At 47.1% G+C, this 17,135-nt stretch overlaps 6 protein-coding genes across 6 annotated transcripts; 4 read left to right on the top strand and 2 right to left on the bottom strand.

Moving 5' to 3' along the window:
- Positions 1-3,555: 3,555 nt before the first annotated feature.
- On the top strand, positions 3,556-4,461 carry BGW36DRAFT_273265 (nucleotide-diphospho-sugar transferase; the record flags this gene model as incomplete). The annotated part of the gene is made up of 1 exon (XM_046210165.1): positions 3,556-4,461. A coding segment is annotated over one exon (906 nt), but the record flags the coding sequence as incomplete, so codon positions are not given.
- A 757-nt stretch (positions 4,462-5,218) lies between these two features.
- BGW36DRAFT_308719 (putative pyruvate dehydrogenase) lies at positions 5,219-6,454 on the bottom strand (the record flags this gene model as incomplete). The annotated part of the gene is made up of 3 exons (XM_046212354.1): positions 5,219-5,739; positions 5,799-6,253; positions 6,315-6,454. 3 exons carry the CDS (start codon positions 6,452-6,454, stop codon positions 5,219-5,221), a joined length of 1,116 nt encoding a protein of 371 aa, XP_046065817.1.
- Positions 6,455-7,119: 665 nt separating this feature from the next.
- BGW36DRAFT_390908 (uncharacterized protein) lies at positions 7,120-10,341 on the top strand. The gene has a single exon (XM_046217541.1). The coding sequence runs from the start codon at positions 7,337-7,339 to the stop codon at positions 10,268-10,270; it is 2,934 nt and encodes a 977-aa protein (XP_046065818.1). The 5' UTR covers positions 7,120-7,336; the 3' UTR covers positions 10,271-10,341.
- A 137-nt stretch (positions 10,342-10,478) lies between these two features.
- Positions 10,479-12,638, top strand: BGW36DRAFT_390909 (uncharacterized protein). The gene has a single exon (XM_046217542.1). The coding sequence runs from the start codon at positions 10,538-10,540 to the stop codon at positions 12,527-12,529; it is 1,992 nt and encodes a 663-aa protein (XP_046065819.1). The 5' UTR covers positions 10,479-10,537; the 3' UTR covers positions 12,530-12,638.
- A 225-nt stretch (positions 12,639-12,863) lies between these two features.
- BGW36DRAFT_365234 (BSD domain protein) lies at positions 12,864-14,151 on the top strand (the record flags this gene model as incomplete). Its single annotated transcript, XM_046214631.1, has 2 exons — positions 12,864-13,788; positions 13,847-14,151. 2 exons carry the CDS (start codon positions 12,864-12,866, stop codon positions 14,149-14,151), a joined length of 1,230 nt encoding a protein of 409 aa, XP_046065820.1.
- Positions 14,152-14,310: 159 nt separating this feature from the next.
- BGW36DRAFT_71451 (RanGTP-binding protein-domain-containing protein) lies at positions 14,311-16,837 on the bottom strand. Its single transcript, XM_046222535.1, has 5 exons — positions 16,675-16,837; positions 16,585-16,616; positions 16,475-16,532; positions 16,354-16,419; positions 14,311-16,306 (listed from the first exon to the last, which is right to left on the bottom strand). The coding sequence occupies exons 1-5, from the start codon at positions 16,693-16,695 to the stop codon at positions 14,450-14,452; spliced, it is 2,034 nt and encodes a 677-aa protein (XP_046065821.1). The 5' UTR covers positions 16,696-16,837; the 3' UTR covers positions 14,311-14,449.
- Positions 16,838-17,135: the final 298 nt, after the last annotated feature.

The following is a 17,135-nucleotide window of genomic DNA, read 5'->3' on the forward strand; positions in this document are numbered from 1 at the left end:
ATCTTTCCCTCAGGACGGACCGTGGCCATGATCCTGGCGCATTCCTTTGGCAAGAGCCGTAATCTCGTATTTTGTAAGTTTTAAGAATATTCTAACAAAGAAAAAGGAATCCGAGTTTCGGTAACACTCAGATTTGGAAAATAAATGCTGTTCTTTGTCCAATTCCAAGCCTTGTGCATGCAGAGAGGGATGCTACATTGGCCAGTAGATAATCCGCGGGCAAAAATCAATAATTGAAGTCCTGGATCATACACGAGCGGGTTTGAATTTAGTTTAACATCGACCCAAATAGCTTTATATTTTTATTGAAAACCTAGAATACTTTTCAAGGAGTTATATATTACAATTAAACCCATTCGAATGGAGATATTTCGGTAGCACGGTCGGCTACTGATCTATACCATCTAATAGATTAATTGTCATTCCGCCATCAATGTGTACCTGAATATGGCAGTGGAGAAGGAATGCTCCGTGATTGACTTGATAGCGCAAAAAAAAGCTACGACCCGTCGCCAGACCCAGCCGGAGTAGAATGTGCCCCGTATCGGCGGGTTATGGGGTTGAAACTTGCGGGTTGGGCTGCAATCTCGTCTGAAGTGGACGAGTAATTGAATGATCCAGTTACTTGACCAAGAACAAAGAACGTTTCGGAATGTTCGTGTATTGGGTGTGGTGGAGTGATACCTTTGATTTTAATGATGAGATCAAACCATGATCTATTTTGTGTATGGGGTTTCCAAGGGGCTGGAGTTCCTTAAAGTTCCCTAATGAGTTTGGGTTGAAGAGTAAAGGCTCATCACCCTTGATTCATAATAATGGGTATTCAGTGCTCCCATGTATCTAGGTATGCAAAGCATTGTACCGAGTAATAGTCAACGTATAGGTCTCGTCCGATTTTAGAGAAGGCGAAATAGGTGGGAAGGGTATTGCTGCAGCCTCGTTGCAGAAAACAATACTTGGCGAAGAAGCACTCCGATTCAGTTTTAAACATATAGAACATCCTCTCAAGGTTGGGTCTCGCCATGGAGCTGAAGCTGCAGTGAGGGTAGTTGCCATCGGCACTGTTATCGTCATTCATGACGGAATATACATACATCAATTGCATTGCAAACGAGGTTAGTGATTGCGATGCCCACAATATTTTGCACTTCAGACTGAGATTGATGAGGTTCCGGACGCTAAACGTGCCTATAGGTAGCCAAACACGTTTTGCGTGTGCTTTATCAACGTCTTGTCGAGATGGTGCTGACAGAATGTGGCAGCAGTAGCTGCTCGTGACCGTCATGGTCACGCTGAGCACATTAATGAGTAGATGAAGCCCAATTTGGCTTTTTTTGGTCTTAGTGCAGGATCCGTGACAGAGCACGAGAGAGCCAAACCCAAGGGTCCTTGTTGCAACTTGGCAACTCCGACCGCAGCAGCGGTGGAAATGACATTGATGAGCAATACCGAGGCATTTGCATAGTCGCACCACATCACTGGTTTAGTCTATTCCCGCTGCGTGGGCTTGACCGGCTCGATCTCGTTGTCAAATTCCGCTTCGCTCTGGTTTTTAATATGCATATATTCAGAAGTGAAGAGATGGCTGTTACTGGAATACGGGTTGCCGGGTTTATCCCATGAGTGGGATCACCCTCATTGTGGCCAAGTCTGCGATATGAAGACGTGTCGACCAGATGGTATCCGACGGGACACAGGCCAAGGAGAAGAAACAAAATATAGAGACGCAATGAAACAAAGTAATGGGATTATTTCCTTTTTGATCTCCGTATGATTCGAGTCAGGACTCTTTACTGTGGATGAAACACCACCTCAATGTGCCACGAAGAAATTCACTCCTATCTGTAGTATAATCTGATAAAAGATTTGCATCAAGGGATTGGCAGGGAAATAAAGTTCTCAACCAAATGAGGATGTTCCCTCGCTTACCACGCTTACCAAAATACCATATTATGTTTTATGTAAACCGTATCCATGAGAGGCTCCTATCCCTTGAACTTGACACACTAGACGAGAAGAGGCGCCAGAGTTGTGGCTTGTACTAGTAGAGCTGAGACCCTTGGCGGGGCTCAATGTTACTCAGCACATTTGTCTTATAGAGCAATACGTTTGATTTCCTTGCAAGATTTGTATTACTATTATAGTGACACGCTGGGGGCGTAGCGCTTTGCTGAACCTTTCTCGATGCTGAACGGAGAGAAAATGATTTCGAAGGAAACAACTGATGGAACAACTCTTCTGTACTTGATACTACCAGTGTATAAATAGGCTTACCTCAAGTTGATCAATCCAAACAATATGCATTAAGGCATTTCTTATGCCACAGAGCACCATGGAGTTTCGCGAGGGCTGCCTCTCCAAGTTTAAAAGAAAGAGTAATCGGCCATTCACCCCTTAAACACCCACTGATCCTACATCGAATATTTACAAGGACTGGTAACAAAGCACTGATTGGCCCTCGGTACCTACCCAAGCAAAGTCCCTAATAACTATGTGGCGTAAAGACTGTAGTAATGCCACCGCTGGATTATTTCTTTTGCCTTTATCAGGGCACCAAGGCGACAGGCTAATCCCAGCACATATTCCTAAACAGGTTAATAATTCTGCAACCCCACTCACTGTACGTAAACTATAGCCTCTAAGGGCCTTTTCGTTTTGTTGTGCTGAGCCGTACCTAACAGGCTCGGCAATTAAAGAGGGTGAAAATCGAGAGGTGAAAACGGATCGGAGAGGGGCCGACGTCTGTTCTAGCAGAAACCCTAAAATTTAACCAGGGCTTTGCCTTAGTTCAAGACTTCAAGTTGAGCAACAAGAAGGCCACTACCACGTTTAAATCGAGAACTGGAATGATAGTCTGTATATATTCCTGTAATTTTATTTGTCAAGCCTCCGACCCTCAAAATAGGAAATAATCTGTCGTTCAAGCGCCTAACAGATAGGATAGGCTATAGGGGGTGGGTTGGGGCTAGGGTACTATATTCTCGGCATACCGTCTTTCAATGGCTGCTGGTTGAATTTCTGCCTGGGCATTTCTTGGCTAGCAAAATTCTGAATCAGATGAGCCATACTTGAGCCTGGATAGAGCGCGAAAACAGGGCTAGGTGGCTGAGCCAACGCGACTGCGCCCACCGGCAACATAGACTCTTCTCTCGTCAAGTGCGCGCATAAGATTATCTTCAGTTGGGACGCAATAAAAGATTTTTCTTAATACCTGTTGACAAAGATGATACATACGAGTATTGCAGATTATGTACCATGTTATTTTCGTTCTGTTTAGTGTATTAAACAAATACCTGGCCTGTTCTTCAAAAGTACTACTAAAATCAAAATGTCCAATCCACATGTAAATTTTACTTCCAAATTTTGCTTAGAGGCGTGGCAGGAGCGGACCCCTACTAATGACCACTTTATTATAAAAACCTGCCTCCCCAGTAGAATTTTATTATCAGGTGCGTCTACCATTTGTCGGTACCGGTCCCTTCATTATGCTATCCTTCAAAAATGTTGACTAGGAAGTCCCGAAAGATTTTCAGAGTTCAACTTATAATTTTCCTCTTTGCTACTTCAGTTCTCGTGTTCACTGTTGTACAACGACAATTAATTTTCCAATCAACCATTGACTCGCTTCTCATTACCTTTGACGACTTTGGTGACGATTATACTAAGGCTCTCAATGTCTCAGTCCTGAACCAACAACCTCTGGTGTACGACCAACCGCCCAGTCAAACGGCCACGATTCCGCGTATTATTCACCAAATATGGATGCTTGATGGAGACGACGAAGAAATTCCGGAAATATGGCAGGGAGCAAGGGATCTTTGCCAACACCACAACCCAAACTATACAATAAATCTTTGGGACAGAACTGCAGCACGAATCTTCATTCAACAAGAATTTGGTTGGTTTCTCCCAACATATGACGGCTACACCTACTCCATACAGAGAATTGATGCTCTGAAATATTTCTTGCTCTGGCGTTATGGAGGAGTCTATATTGACCTGGATGTGAGCTGCCGCAGACCACTTGACGGACTCTTGGATTTCCCGGCATGGTTCCCAAGAACACAGCCAATGGGCGTGAGTAACGATGTTATGGCTGCTTCCCCCGGACATCCGTTCATGAGACTGTTGGTCGAAAGTCTAGAGAGTCATAACAGGTTCTACCTATCCAAATATATAACGGTCTTTTGGAGCACTGGACCAATGTTTGTCAACAATATTTTGGGTACATGGTTTCGCGCAGGAATGGCAAACACCTACATTAGCAATGATGCCACGCTCACTGCGGGAAATTGGTACAATGGGTCGGGATGCAAAGTCAAGCGCCGATTTTGCCATCTTACTGACATTGCCGTACTTCCGTCTATGTTTTACTCAGACAGTAATTACCAATTTTTTGGTCATCGTCCTGGAGGCTCATGGCATGGAAAGGACGTTGCTTTTGTTGCCTGGATATATAAGCGACTTTGGTTGCTACTTGGAATATTTGGAGTCTGTATAGTAGTCACCATCGTTAGGTCAGCTCGCAGACGCCTACAGACTGCAATTAAACCCGTTAGAAAGCATGAGATACCAAGATATGTCACGCACTAGAGCCAAAATTGATCCATTTTATGGGCCATGCATCTTTTCATAGCGTGAGAAGTAGGCCCAGGAGACAAATCAGTCTGCTTACCACCGTACTTACCTAATCTTAACCCAATCAAAGCATTGTTTTCTGAGGTGAAATGGTTGAATGATGCGCCAATGTCGTATCTATGGAAGTGGGAAGGTGGTAAATATCATTTGCGACATTAAGACCTTGTGAGTGAAGAGTTAAAACAATCACAAATACATACTGTGCTTCTAATGGATATATTTATTATCGCCTGTGGTTATCCAGACAAATTAAACATTGAATTTCAATTACCACCACTGTGAGGCAGATGTCTTGTATTGTCGGAACTCTATCATTCATACATAGCATTATTTCCAGTAACTATGTGCAGATACTTTACGGTACGTGGCTTGGCTGTGAGGGTGAAACTTGAAAACACCCAGATTCGATTCTAGCTCACCCACGCCAGTAATGTATTGAATCAATCCTGTAACCAAATATAACTTCTGGCCAGCAATTTCTTTACCACTACCCCGTCTCTGGGTAAACAAGCGTTTGTTTAAACGGAACCCAATCTTTTATTGCATCAAACATACCGCGTAGCCACTTTTATAGCATGTATTATACCGCATATTGATATGTCTCCCAAGCGGTTCTCCCTCTCATAGAACCCGGCTCTGTTCCTCGCACATAAATATCCTGAAATAGGGTTTTTGGTGTTGGTGGCGGGTCATCCATCTTTTTCGCAGCTTCAACTTCCTGATTCACCTGATTTCTTATTTCCTTTTCTATCACTTTAATCTCATCTTCCGTATTGACCTCCAACTCAAGCAGTTTCTTCTTCAACGTAGTGATTGGATCTTCCTTTCGTTTCTCCTGAAGCTCCTCGCGTGTTCGATACGCAATACCGGGATCGGACATGCTATGGCCTGCGTAGCGATACGTGACATATTCATAAAGTATTGGGCCTTGATGGTCGCCGTCTTCGCCGGTAATCAATTGACGGGCATATTTAACCGCGGCCATCACAGCAAGAATGTCCATTCCATTAATCCTGATACCCGGGAAGTATTGGCCCCGTTTGTAATAGTCCGTCATGGCAGATGCCCTCTCGGTAGACGTGCCCATTCCATATTGATTATCTATCAAACTGTTAGCAAGCCACGTCTACGGAAACAAGAAATTCGTGCAGGAGACGTACTTTCACATCCAAACAGAATCGGCAAATTCCACAACTTGGCCATATTAAACGCCTCATGCACCTGTCCTTGATTAGCAGCCCCGTCTCCGTAAATATCCAACGTCATTGTCTTTTTCCCGCTATATTGCTGCGCGAGCCCTATGCCAGCGCCAACGGGAACATGCGCACCAACAATCCCATTTCCACCATAAAAGCCTTTGGCAAACATATGCATGGATCCGCCTTTTCCGTATGATATCCCCTGTTGCTTGCCGAGTAATTCACCGAAAATTGAGCGTAGAGTACCGCCGCGCATGTATGTAAAGCCATGGCTACGGTATGCTGTAATCAGAGGATCATCTTTGGTAATAGAGTGCTCGATGCCGACAGAAACAGCTTCTTGGCCAGTAGACAGATGGCAGAAACCACGGATTTTCCGCTCCTTGTAGAGGCTGTCTGCTGTTAATTCTAGTCTCCTAGATACAAAGATCAATGCTGTTAATATATATATATATAAAGTAACGGGGTCGTATGTACCGGATTACTGTCATGTCTTTGTAAAGCTGCCGTAGTTGATTCTTGGTGGTCTCGAGAGTGTACGGAGGCGGATCGATGTTGTAAGTGTCGTAGGAATCATCGGGAATTGATACTGTGAAAGGTTCATCATCTCCCTGCATGCCGATGAGTTCTATCGGACTAGTTTAAGGAACTGAATTTAGTGAACCTACGCTTGGCAGAGACCCAGCGCTTGCGACTTCCGCCAGTAGACGACGCTGCGTGGACGCCAACAGAACGGAGCCTACGTATTGGGGGCGTTTTTGCCGGATTGAACGAGACAGCATGTTGTAGTGTTAGTTACAGAAGAAAAGAGAAATTTCATCGTTGTTGTGGTTGTGATTGTTGTTGTTGGAAAACAATTGCATAATTCAGCCTGGTGATGTCAATCATCAATTGATGTCATGGTGATGTCGGAGCATTGCAATATTCGAGTATAATTGGCTTGTGCATCCCATTTTCTATTTGCACAACTGATGATTATTTGATCTATAAGTATTCTATATTTGTCCTATAGTATCAGGATATGAAAAAAATCTATACTAGTATTTTCTAATGCCATTGATAATTATTAGTATAATGTTGTTGATTCCTGGAATTAGTGTCGTGTATGACGTCATCTAGGGTTAGCCATAGAGCGTGTATGCGCAGAGACATCAAACAAATCAGTTACAATGCTCATACGAGAATTCTTAACATTCTTAAGCTTTGAAGATGTTGAATATAGAGCAAAAGACAAGGTGGTGATGAGTCATGTCCTGCGTTGTGGTGATTGGTTGCGGCATGGAAGATCGTCGTTCCGATGCATCCCTCCTCCCATTGCTTATCAATATTCAATAATTATCACAACACGCTTTCCAACAATTATATTAAAACGCTTTCTTCATCTTAGTAGAGAAGAGGAGACTAAAAGCGGTATATACGGGTTGCACGTGCTCCAACCAGAAAATGAGAGATACGTAGCCACTGCCTGGGCTGAAAACCATCCCAGCTGATTCGGCATCATGCCTCGGCGCACAACCACATCTGGAGGTGGACGTCAACGCCCATCTGCTCGTGGTCGCAATGATGATATTCCGCAAGTGTATCGGGACATGCTTGCTGAAGCGGATGAGCGAGCTGCCAAAGAGCCACAGACTGATAGGCCGTTGAAGCGGCGCAAGGTTGGGGAAAGGTCGAATGTCCAATCGGCCGGTACTGAAGACGCTGTACCTGCGCCGGCAGAAGGAGTCAGTACAAGGCAAGTGCAGACCACTTATGATTTGGATACATCCTCCGACGAGTCGGACATGGAGTGGGAAGATATCGTTATTCCGGAGCCAGGCACAGGCACGCAAACAAATAATAACGCAGTAACCAACGAGGGGTTGCAAATCACACTTGATAAGTCCGACGACAAGCCAAAAGCTACTGTTAAAAGACGCAAACCAGTCGGGGCCAGTGAGAAGAGTTTACGATTGGTCATTCATAAAGTCCACGTTCTTTGTCTATTAAGCCATGTTTCCATTCGGAATATATGGTGTAATGACGATGAGATTCAAACGTTTCTTAAACAGATGTTGACTAGAAAGGTCATTGGAAATCTGAATCCTCGGGAGACAATGCTGCAGTTCAATCGCTCGACAACATTTATAGACGGCCTCAAGCAAGCTAGCGAGGCCTTTGCGAGGAGGTTCAAGGTAACAGCTCCCGGTCTAAGACGGCCGCACTGGGTAGATGCACAAGACTGCCGGGACAGGGCAGAAGCAATCATGCGCGAAGCAGAGATGTTTCTGTCTCGCGAAGACTATCGCACACAAGCGCGGAAACTGGAGGGTTCTCGTGATTTTGGCGCTCAATTATTCTGCGCTCTCCTACGATCAGCAGCTGTTGAGGCTCGTTTGGTGTGTTCCATACAAGCCTTGCCTTTTTCGGGAGTAGCCAATGAACTGGTTCCTGAAAAGCCAAAACGACAATATATAGTCATATCCTCCGATGATCATGCCAGTTCCAGCGATGATCTATCCGGCCTTCAGCCTAACAGAACAAAAAGACTCTCACAGCCTCAATTTAAGAAAACCGTGCCATCATCGTCATCCTATACTGGTAAGCCACTTTATTTCAGAAATCAACATATATTGACATTAATAGAACGCCCACGACACTTTGCTTCTTCCTCTTACCCGATCTTCTGGGTCGAGGCCTTCAACGAGGCAGTTCAAAAATGGGTCCCTGTAGATCCACTAGTTACAAAATCCGTTGCAAAGCATACCAGATTTGAGCCTCCTACAAGTGACAGACTCAACAACATGTCTTACGTAGTAGCCTTTGAAGAAGATGCATCGGCAAGAGACGTAACTAGGCGGTACGCCAAAGCTTTCAATGCGAAGACTCGCAAAACACGCGTGGAAAGCACCAAGCATGGCGAACGGTGGTGGGCGACAGTTATGGGCCATTTTGAGAAACCGTTTCTGGAAGACCGCGACGAGGTGGAGTTGAGCGAACTCACGGCCAAATCTGCAGCAGAACCAATGCCAAAGAATATACAAGATTTCAAAGACCATCCCATTTATGCACTGGAGAGACATCTTCGACAGAATCAAGTGATTCATCCGAAAAGAGTAACGGGTCAAGTTGAAGTGACCAAGCCAGGCTCTAAGCAGCGGATTCTGGAGCCTGTCTATCGACGAGCTGATGTTCACGTCGTTAGAAGTGCAGATGGATGGTATCGACATGGGAGGGACATCAAGTTGGGAGAACAACCTCTTAAACGCGCGACAGCACGCACACCCAAAAACGAACTGGAGGGCGAATTTGACAATACGGCGGCTAAGGAGTATCCTCTATATGCCATACATCAAACTGAGATCTACCGACCACCGCCAGTAGTCAAAGGCCGAATTCCAAAAAACGCCTTCGGTAATCTAGATATCTACGTGCCTACTATGATACCATCTGGCGGTTTCCATCTAAAACATCCTGCGGCGATTCAAGCAGCGCGTGTCCTCGGTATTGACTATGCAGAAGCCGTAACGGGCTTCAAATTTAACGGTTCTCGTGGAATCGGAGTTTTCAATGGCATTATTGTCGCTTGTGAATATAGAGAAGCACTAGAGGAAGTTATTCGGTGTATGGAGGACGAAAAGGCCGAGGCGGAGGAGGAAAGGAAGTCTCAGGAAGCATTGCGGTTATGGAAGCTTTTCTTGCTTAAGTTGAGAATTGCAGAAAAGGTCAAGCGCTACGTGTTCGAAGGAGAAGAGTCGGAAGATGTAGAGAATGTGCAGCATTCAGATGATGATTATGATGGTGAGACCGACGAGCCGGGGTCTGAAGGAGGTGGATTTCTACCGGATTCAGACAAGGGAATTGCACAGCCTACTAGCCTTTCTCGTGACGAGAAATTTGCTCCTAATACCAATACTGGGGATATTCCAGCCGGTGATGGGGGCGGCTTCATCCGAGACGACGAGGAAATCGACGGCGGAGGCTTTATGGCTGAATCTGAGAATGATGATGCGCTGGAACCTGCTCCAGTCGACGCCATCATACAGCCCACTTCCACGCTGATGAAGCCGAAGAGTAATGTCCCTCGCTATCAGTTGACTGTTATTCCGAATACGAAAAAGTCTGGTACTGTCTCCGACCGACCTAGCGATTCAACAAAAGCTTCAAAGAGAGACCCTCAGGTTAAAGAGACAGCCCAAGAGAACAACGCGCCAGTAGATGATGGTCGACAGTTTTCGAACGATGTATCGGCCGTGGTCGACACATCTACTTGGCTAGTGCCTACATCTGAGAGCGTTGAAGCAATATCCCTAGTTGAATCGAAACCTGCATCTCGTGTTCCATCTCCAGTAGAGGTGGAAGGAGATTCAGATAGCGATATCGAGAAGGTGTCCTTGCTATCGCATGACCCAGAGGACGAGGATGCAGAACCGGATTGGCTCATGTCTGACTGATTGGAGTTAAATATGTATATAGTTGTATACCCTTGTGATAATAGCGAATATTGGAATGATTGAAAATAAAACCACTTTATTTTGTAGACCGATGTGAATGATGTACGATTAATATACCCCAAAGCGGAAAGGTGTGTCCGGAAACGCGTCCCCGAGACGCGTCTTCCATGTCGAAAAGCCGACATCAAGGCATCGAGGCCGCTGTTTTCGCATCTCCAACTGCCAATCACCGGTTGCCCTCACACGCTAAAATGAACGATTACTGAGATGGGGTCAAAAGAGGATCGCAAAACTCAACCTGAACCAGTTCACAGAAACCCCCCAAACCCGCCTAGTACTCCTGTTGAACCCGCAACCAGACGCGCCGCGTACACAAGAGCTGCAGCAACCACAACGAAGGCGAGAAGAACGACAGAAGATGCTGAGGTAGCGTCATCATTTGCTTCGAGTGTGAAACCACGCAGAGCTTGGAGTTTTCGAGATTGGGATAGTCAGATTACTCTCACTCAGATTGTGCCAAAGGCCGAGCCGGTGGATGCGGATGCTGGGCTGTTGGAGTTTGATGATAATGGCAGGGATCGATCGAAGAAGGGTGATATTGAGGTTATTGATTTGGTGGAGGATTCGGATGATGGTGATGACGATACTGAGTACAACCCGTCGTCGAATCGACGCACATCTACAACGAAAAAATATAAAAGGGTACACCTGCCGGACAGCATACCTTCCACCAGGTTTAAGAGTCGAAGGTCCGTTGGATTCGACAGCAGTGCGAAAAAATCTACTGGATTGAAGGGCAGGATTGGGAAGAACCAGCAAAAGGGGAAAGATGGGAATAAAACCCTCACGCAGATGGACTTTGTCCGACGGTATATACCTCTCCCAGAGTCGGACGACGACCTGCAGTCTTATGATGAACCAGCGGCAATCCCAGGGAATGGATATAGTGAAGACATCAAAGACAACATGGGGAAGAGGGAAGAGGAGGAAGAGGATGGACCGACTCCAGGGAAGAAGCGGAGGCTTAATGAGAACTCTGCAGCGGTATCACCACATTCTACGAAACATTCCCCTAGCCAAACCACAAATCGCGCCTCTCCCCCAGCCAACATCAACCCTACAACTCCACAGAAATTACGAATGTTCGAAATACCGTCCTCCCAAACCCCGGAAACACCTCGACAGCTCGCCTCTCCCGAGCTGCACCATGTGCCCCGTTTTCCTTTGGAAGCATTATCATCGAATCCGTCGAATCTAAGTCTGGATAAGTCTGAGAATAAACCTTGCAAGACCCAATCACCGCTATCGCCGGAATTAGATCCACCAATTCCGGACACCAGTGAGAATAATATCGGTGAATCTATAAAACGACACGATGGGAAACCCTTGGATGACGCTGTGGACGCTGCTCTGGATACATCAGTGCCAAGAATAGACGAAACAGATCCATCACATCCTCCCCAGTCGTCCTTCCGTAAAACCGTTGTATACGAAACAGACGCCGATACGGACTATGGAGAATTTGACGAAGATAATCTCCCTCAAGCATCGAGCCCGGCCGACGATCATACCCCCAAAGGCAGCAAAAAAGATATCCTTGAAGAGGATCGGAGTATTCCGAACAGTGATGACTCTGACGACCTTCCCCCTCCCGTGCCTAATTCTGGCACCGACCTTGAAATAAACCAAAATATCTTTTCAGATACTGCATTACCCTCGGATGCATCTTTATATTATCGCCGACCCGCTCTATATACCCAATACCCGACGGAACCTGTGCCGATACTAAACACACAAAAGATGGCAGAGCTATTTCCCACTCAAGAAGGGACCGGAACCCGAACTTCGACATTCAAGGAGTCATCGGCAGGCAAAGAGTTCTTGACGCCTTTGAAGAACCAGCATTCCGACATTATTTGCCCTCATACTCAAACAGAGACGCAGAGCGACGAGGTTGATAAATCAACGCAAATGGTTCCTGAATCATCACCAGTCGCTCGGAACCAGGAGATACGGTCGAGAGACGAGGCAATGCCGCCTCCACAAGAATCCGTTGTCTTGGTGGAGTCATCACAGCTTGTAGACAAGATCAACAGGCAAAACAGCGATGCTGATATGGGACCGGCCTTTCGGAAGCTGCTTTCTGCAGGCGATTTCCTAACAGACAGCGTAATGGAAAGCATTCCACCGCCTCCGTGGGCTCTGAGCCAGGATAGCGTAGGGGAGCCGTATCCTGAGGACAATTCACATAGAAAATAGAATAAACAATTGATGATAATAGATAGATAGTTAAAAGTATAGTGAAGACACTGGAATGTCGACGATATCGTAAATACAGCGGGCGGTCTGATTGGCTGGTAGCTGTAGGGTGAACTACGGACTATCATTGGCCCAGCTGTGGATAGTGGGTTTCCCGCGGCGCTAAAGTTGTCAGCGGAGAACCGATTGTCGTATCTCATGTCTCATCGGGCCATGCTTGCTTTCACCACACATGATCGGGGGGAGAAGTCGGTCATTTCCAGTTACCCGCTTGCTCGCTGCATCTATGTTACCATAATCTCTTTACTCTAACGACCAACCCAAACACTTCACCATGGATTTTGCCTACGACCACATCCAGGAGGAGATCATAGCTTCCAGCGAGCCAACGAAACAACAGGACGGCAGCGCCGCTGAGAACGGCAATCTCAATCTGGGCGCCGAATTCGAAGAGACCTTTCGCGCGTTTTCCAATAGCCCCTGGGGCACCAAGATCGGTGGGCTATGGAGCAATGTCCGTAAACAGGGCGAGAGTTACTACGAGGGTGCCCGCCAGGAGTACGCTGCTGTCAGCGAGGAGGCTACCAAGGGCTTCACTGATCTACGTGAAAGCATTGTCGGGCGCACTCGTGGGCTCTCGCTGGGAGGGGCGCTGTCGTCTATCACCACCGCCAAGGACGGCGATGATGATGCGCCCACCCCGACAACAGCAACAAAAGAAGGCGATGGTGATGCAAGAGAGGACACAACAACAGAAACAGAGGAGGGGGAAGGGTTCATCTCACGGTTCCGTACCGAGGCTGCTAAGAGGTTGAAAGAGCTGGAGAAGGCCGAAGATGCGGCGGACGAGGCGCTGATTCGGTTTGGTACGAATGTTCGCAATTTCCTGCGCGACGCCGTGAGTGTCGCGCCGCCGGAGGAAGGTTCCGATAAGATTTTATTCGAAAGCAAAGATGCAGAGGGCAAGCGAGTCTTCCACGCCACCCGTTTCGAGGCACAGTTGCATGTGATCCATACGAACCTGGAGACTCTGAAGAAAGACCCGGAAAGCGAGCAGTGGACTGCTTTTAAGAATGATTTCAATGTGGATTCACAGACAGATGATATTACTAAGGATTTAGAGAAGTACCCCGAGCTGCGGAGAGCGATGGAGAAGCTCGTCCCGGAGTCTGTTGAATACGCCGAGTTTTGGGCCCGTTATTATTTCCTGCGACTCGCGGTCGAGACAGAGGAGCAGAAGCGCAGGGAGTTACTGAAGGGTAAGAGCTCGCGATATTCATACGAGAAAAATGGACATTTTCTAACAGCTATTTACAGGCGCCAATACAGCCGCCGATGAAGAGGAAGTTGGCTGGGACGAAGACTCTGACTCCGAGTCCGAAAACCCTTCCACCCCTCAAGTGAAAACCAACAAGCAAGGCACAGCATCTTCACAGCATTTGACCGTTACCAACGAGCCTACGACGAAATCCAGCGAGCCTCGTAATTCCAACGACCAACACTCCCAACCAGACAGCGAGTCGAGCTATGACCTCGTCAGCGGCGCTACGAGCCAGACGCCTGCCAGTCCGCGCGAAAAGGTGTCTTCCAAGGCTGAAGATAGCGACGAGGATTGGGAATAATGAGTTATTTTCTCCGCTCATCTTTTTTAAAAAAGACTTCCTTTCGTTTCCTTTCAAGCGGGTGTTTAATTGGAGTCCGAGCCAGACGTGATTCTCTCGCTCTTTCTTGTTGATTATTAGGAATTATTCTTGCAATATGTTACTTGCCACTTCCACCAAATAAGAATATACTATGGTGTAATGACGCTGAACCGCACATGCGCTTAGTAACCTGATCGTTTTACCAGTGGTATCTGAATACGCTGAACGCTGTCAATTCAAGTCTATAAGTCTTGTCCCAAATCATCACTTCCCATTTCTATGACGCGCTTTGACCTCGCGACTCACCCCCCGTTCCAGGACTCGTTCCAAGCCCCTCGTCCGTATTCGCCGTCGTTGGACGTTTCGACAATGGCGATCCCTTGAAGGACACAACCTTTCGCTCCCCTGCCAGTAGCGGCGGACGGGCCGACTGTCTCGGCAGACCTGGGGATGATTCCGGCGTCTGGTATCGAGAAGATCGTATCTGATTCGGCTCATTAGGTGATACGGGATCGACGCTGGACTCTCGATACCCATACCGCGCTGGTGTTCCGGTCGGCGTCCAGTGCCCTTCGTCGGTGTATTGGTATTGGTAGTCTTCGCCGCGCCGCTTGAGTGGTGACTCGTCATACGGATCCCAGCCTACTTTCCGCCGTGCCTCGGCGCGGAGGCGTTGCCGGTGATACTCGTCGCCGCCGGCGCCGGTGCTGGAAGATTCTTCGAGGAAGAAATTGAGGAGCTCGTCGGTGATGGAGAGGTGGGATTGTTGTTGGAATTGTTGGAGAGAGGTGAGGCGGAGGAGTGTTTCGAGGAGGGAAAGCGATGTGCGGATGTTGTTGAATAGGGGATTGAATGTGGTGGACGTGGATATTTCCTGCACTGAGGAGAAGGATACTTGTTGAGACTGTGAGGGGGAGGAGGGTGGTTTCTCCTTGTCGTTGATGGTGAGGTTGGCCATGCGTTTCGGATTAATGGTAGTGTTGGTGTCTGCTTCGTCTTCAGCTTCGGTTTCATCTTCATCGTCGTCTTCCTGTTCCTCATGATAGACCTCAAAGGCAACCCATTCTGGATCTAGGCCCGGGGGGAGCTTCCAAGCGTCCGGTATCTGTCGGTCTGATAGCGATTCGCAATAGCCTTGTTCGGTTGCGTTGTCTGCTCCGTTATTCAATTGGGCATCGAGCTGGGATTGAAGCTCATCCTGTTCTTCGTCTTTGTGGATGGGTAGTTCTGGATCAGTATAATATGTTTCGTCTCTCTCAACCATGCGACGTGGGGGTATAGCATTAATATCTCTTTTCAACAACAACACGGGATTATTTGTCTCCCCTTCACTTCCGATATTGAGCACTTTGCCGGTATCTGCGTAGAATATTTTGGATATTTGGTGGATTGGAATGATTTCTCGGATGCCAGCAAGGTGGATACCTTCATAGGGACCCGGACGCACTGCACCATCGTCGAAGCTGTGAACTCTATCATCATCAAGGTCTTCCACAATTAAAATCTGATATGCAAATTCATCCGCTCTTGCTGTAGCCGGCAGATGAGACCTGCGAGTCTGGCTGTCTGAGGTATCGATAAACACATCCAGTGGAACTCGTCTTATTTTTACACGTGCTTTGTGCATCACCTCTTTCCACGTTGTTTCTCGGACGCTTTCCTCATCATGAGGCCTAATATGCCCACTAAATAGCATATAAACGGACAGCGTAAAAGTCGGACCAACTTGGACTGCTGTGGCAGGAGTCATTGAGTACTGTGTGTCGCAAGCCGTAAGGAAAGTGCTAGCTTGCAGTAAACGCGATGGCGAGATTGTTGACGGCAATGTTGTCGACAAACTTGCCCCGGATGTAGTAATCGCGAGATTCATCAACGGCACGGCATCTTCGATCCGGTTCAGTATCCGTTTGATCTCTCGGATGATGAGCTTGATTTCAGCCTCATTCATAGATCGTGCTGCTGACGAAATTGCTCCTTTTCGAGCTAGTTCTTCTGCAGTGGCGGCTTTTTCTAAACGGCTAGCTAATGACTGGATATCGTATCTGAGGGCCTTGGTGAGAGAGACAGCAGATTCTAAAGATGTATTCCCCCGCGCGGCGATCAACTCGATCATGTCAATTGCTGGTGAGATGACCTGAATAGGTTAATAAGTATTTACGACAGAGGTGTCAAATTGGTTACCCTGATTTTACTTTGGAGGCGCTCCTGCAGAGCAAGCAGTTCGGCTCTGTCCGCGCCACTGACATTCTATCGCCGTTTATCAGTACGTCGACGCACGTTAACAGAAGCTAGAACTGCAGACCTTGAGTAGCCTTGAGGATTGATTAATTGCATATGTTGCTGTGATACTGATGCCAGACCTATGCCTGTCAGTTAGCAGTCAGGTGCATTGAACGGCAGCAACGTGTTTACCTGATGGCAAAGTTCATGGCCTGGCCGGTGACCTGACGCGGCGGTAAGCTCCTGCTCGTCCTGTTTGCGATATAGATGACGAAAACTCACCTTTGAAAGGAACACCTCCATCTTGCAATGTCCCAGCCAGTATTCTCGGCCAGATATTGTGCTGTGGTGTAAACAACCGAGTGTTTAGGGGGGAAGAGGGATAACAGAGAAGGTTGGCGTTTATCGATAGCTGATATCCGCCACTCTGATTAGTGACTACTACTAGCAGAGCTCCCCGCTGTACCTTGCAGTGACGCAATCTAGGGCTTGGGGTACACGTCTTAGGCGTCAATGAATCGTTCCGGATATTATTTAAAAATATAATTGGCAATTTGAAGCCAATTCCAGACTGATAATGTGTTATTGCTAATGAGTTGGCGGATAACTTAGGCACGGGAGGCAAATAACAGGCACTAGAAGTTTGCGTGTCGCATGTTGGGCAGAAAGCTGGGAAAGTAGAATAGAAAAAGGCCCTCTTCCAGCAAGCACAGCCAGTAAACAATATAAAATATAAAAACAAA

The sequence above is a fragment of the Talaromyces proteolyticus genome (genome assembly GCF_021365285.1).
Source record: "Talaromyces proteolyticus strain PMI_201 chromosome Unknown BGW36scaffold_15, whole genome shotgun sequence".
Classification (NCBI taxonomy): Eukaryota; Fungi; Ascomycota; class Eurotiomycetes; order Eurotiales; family Trichocomaceae; genus Talaromyces; species Talaromyces proteolyticus.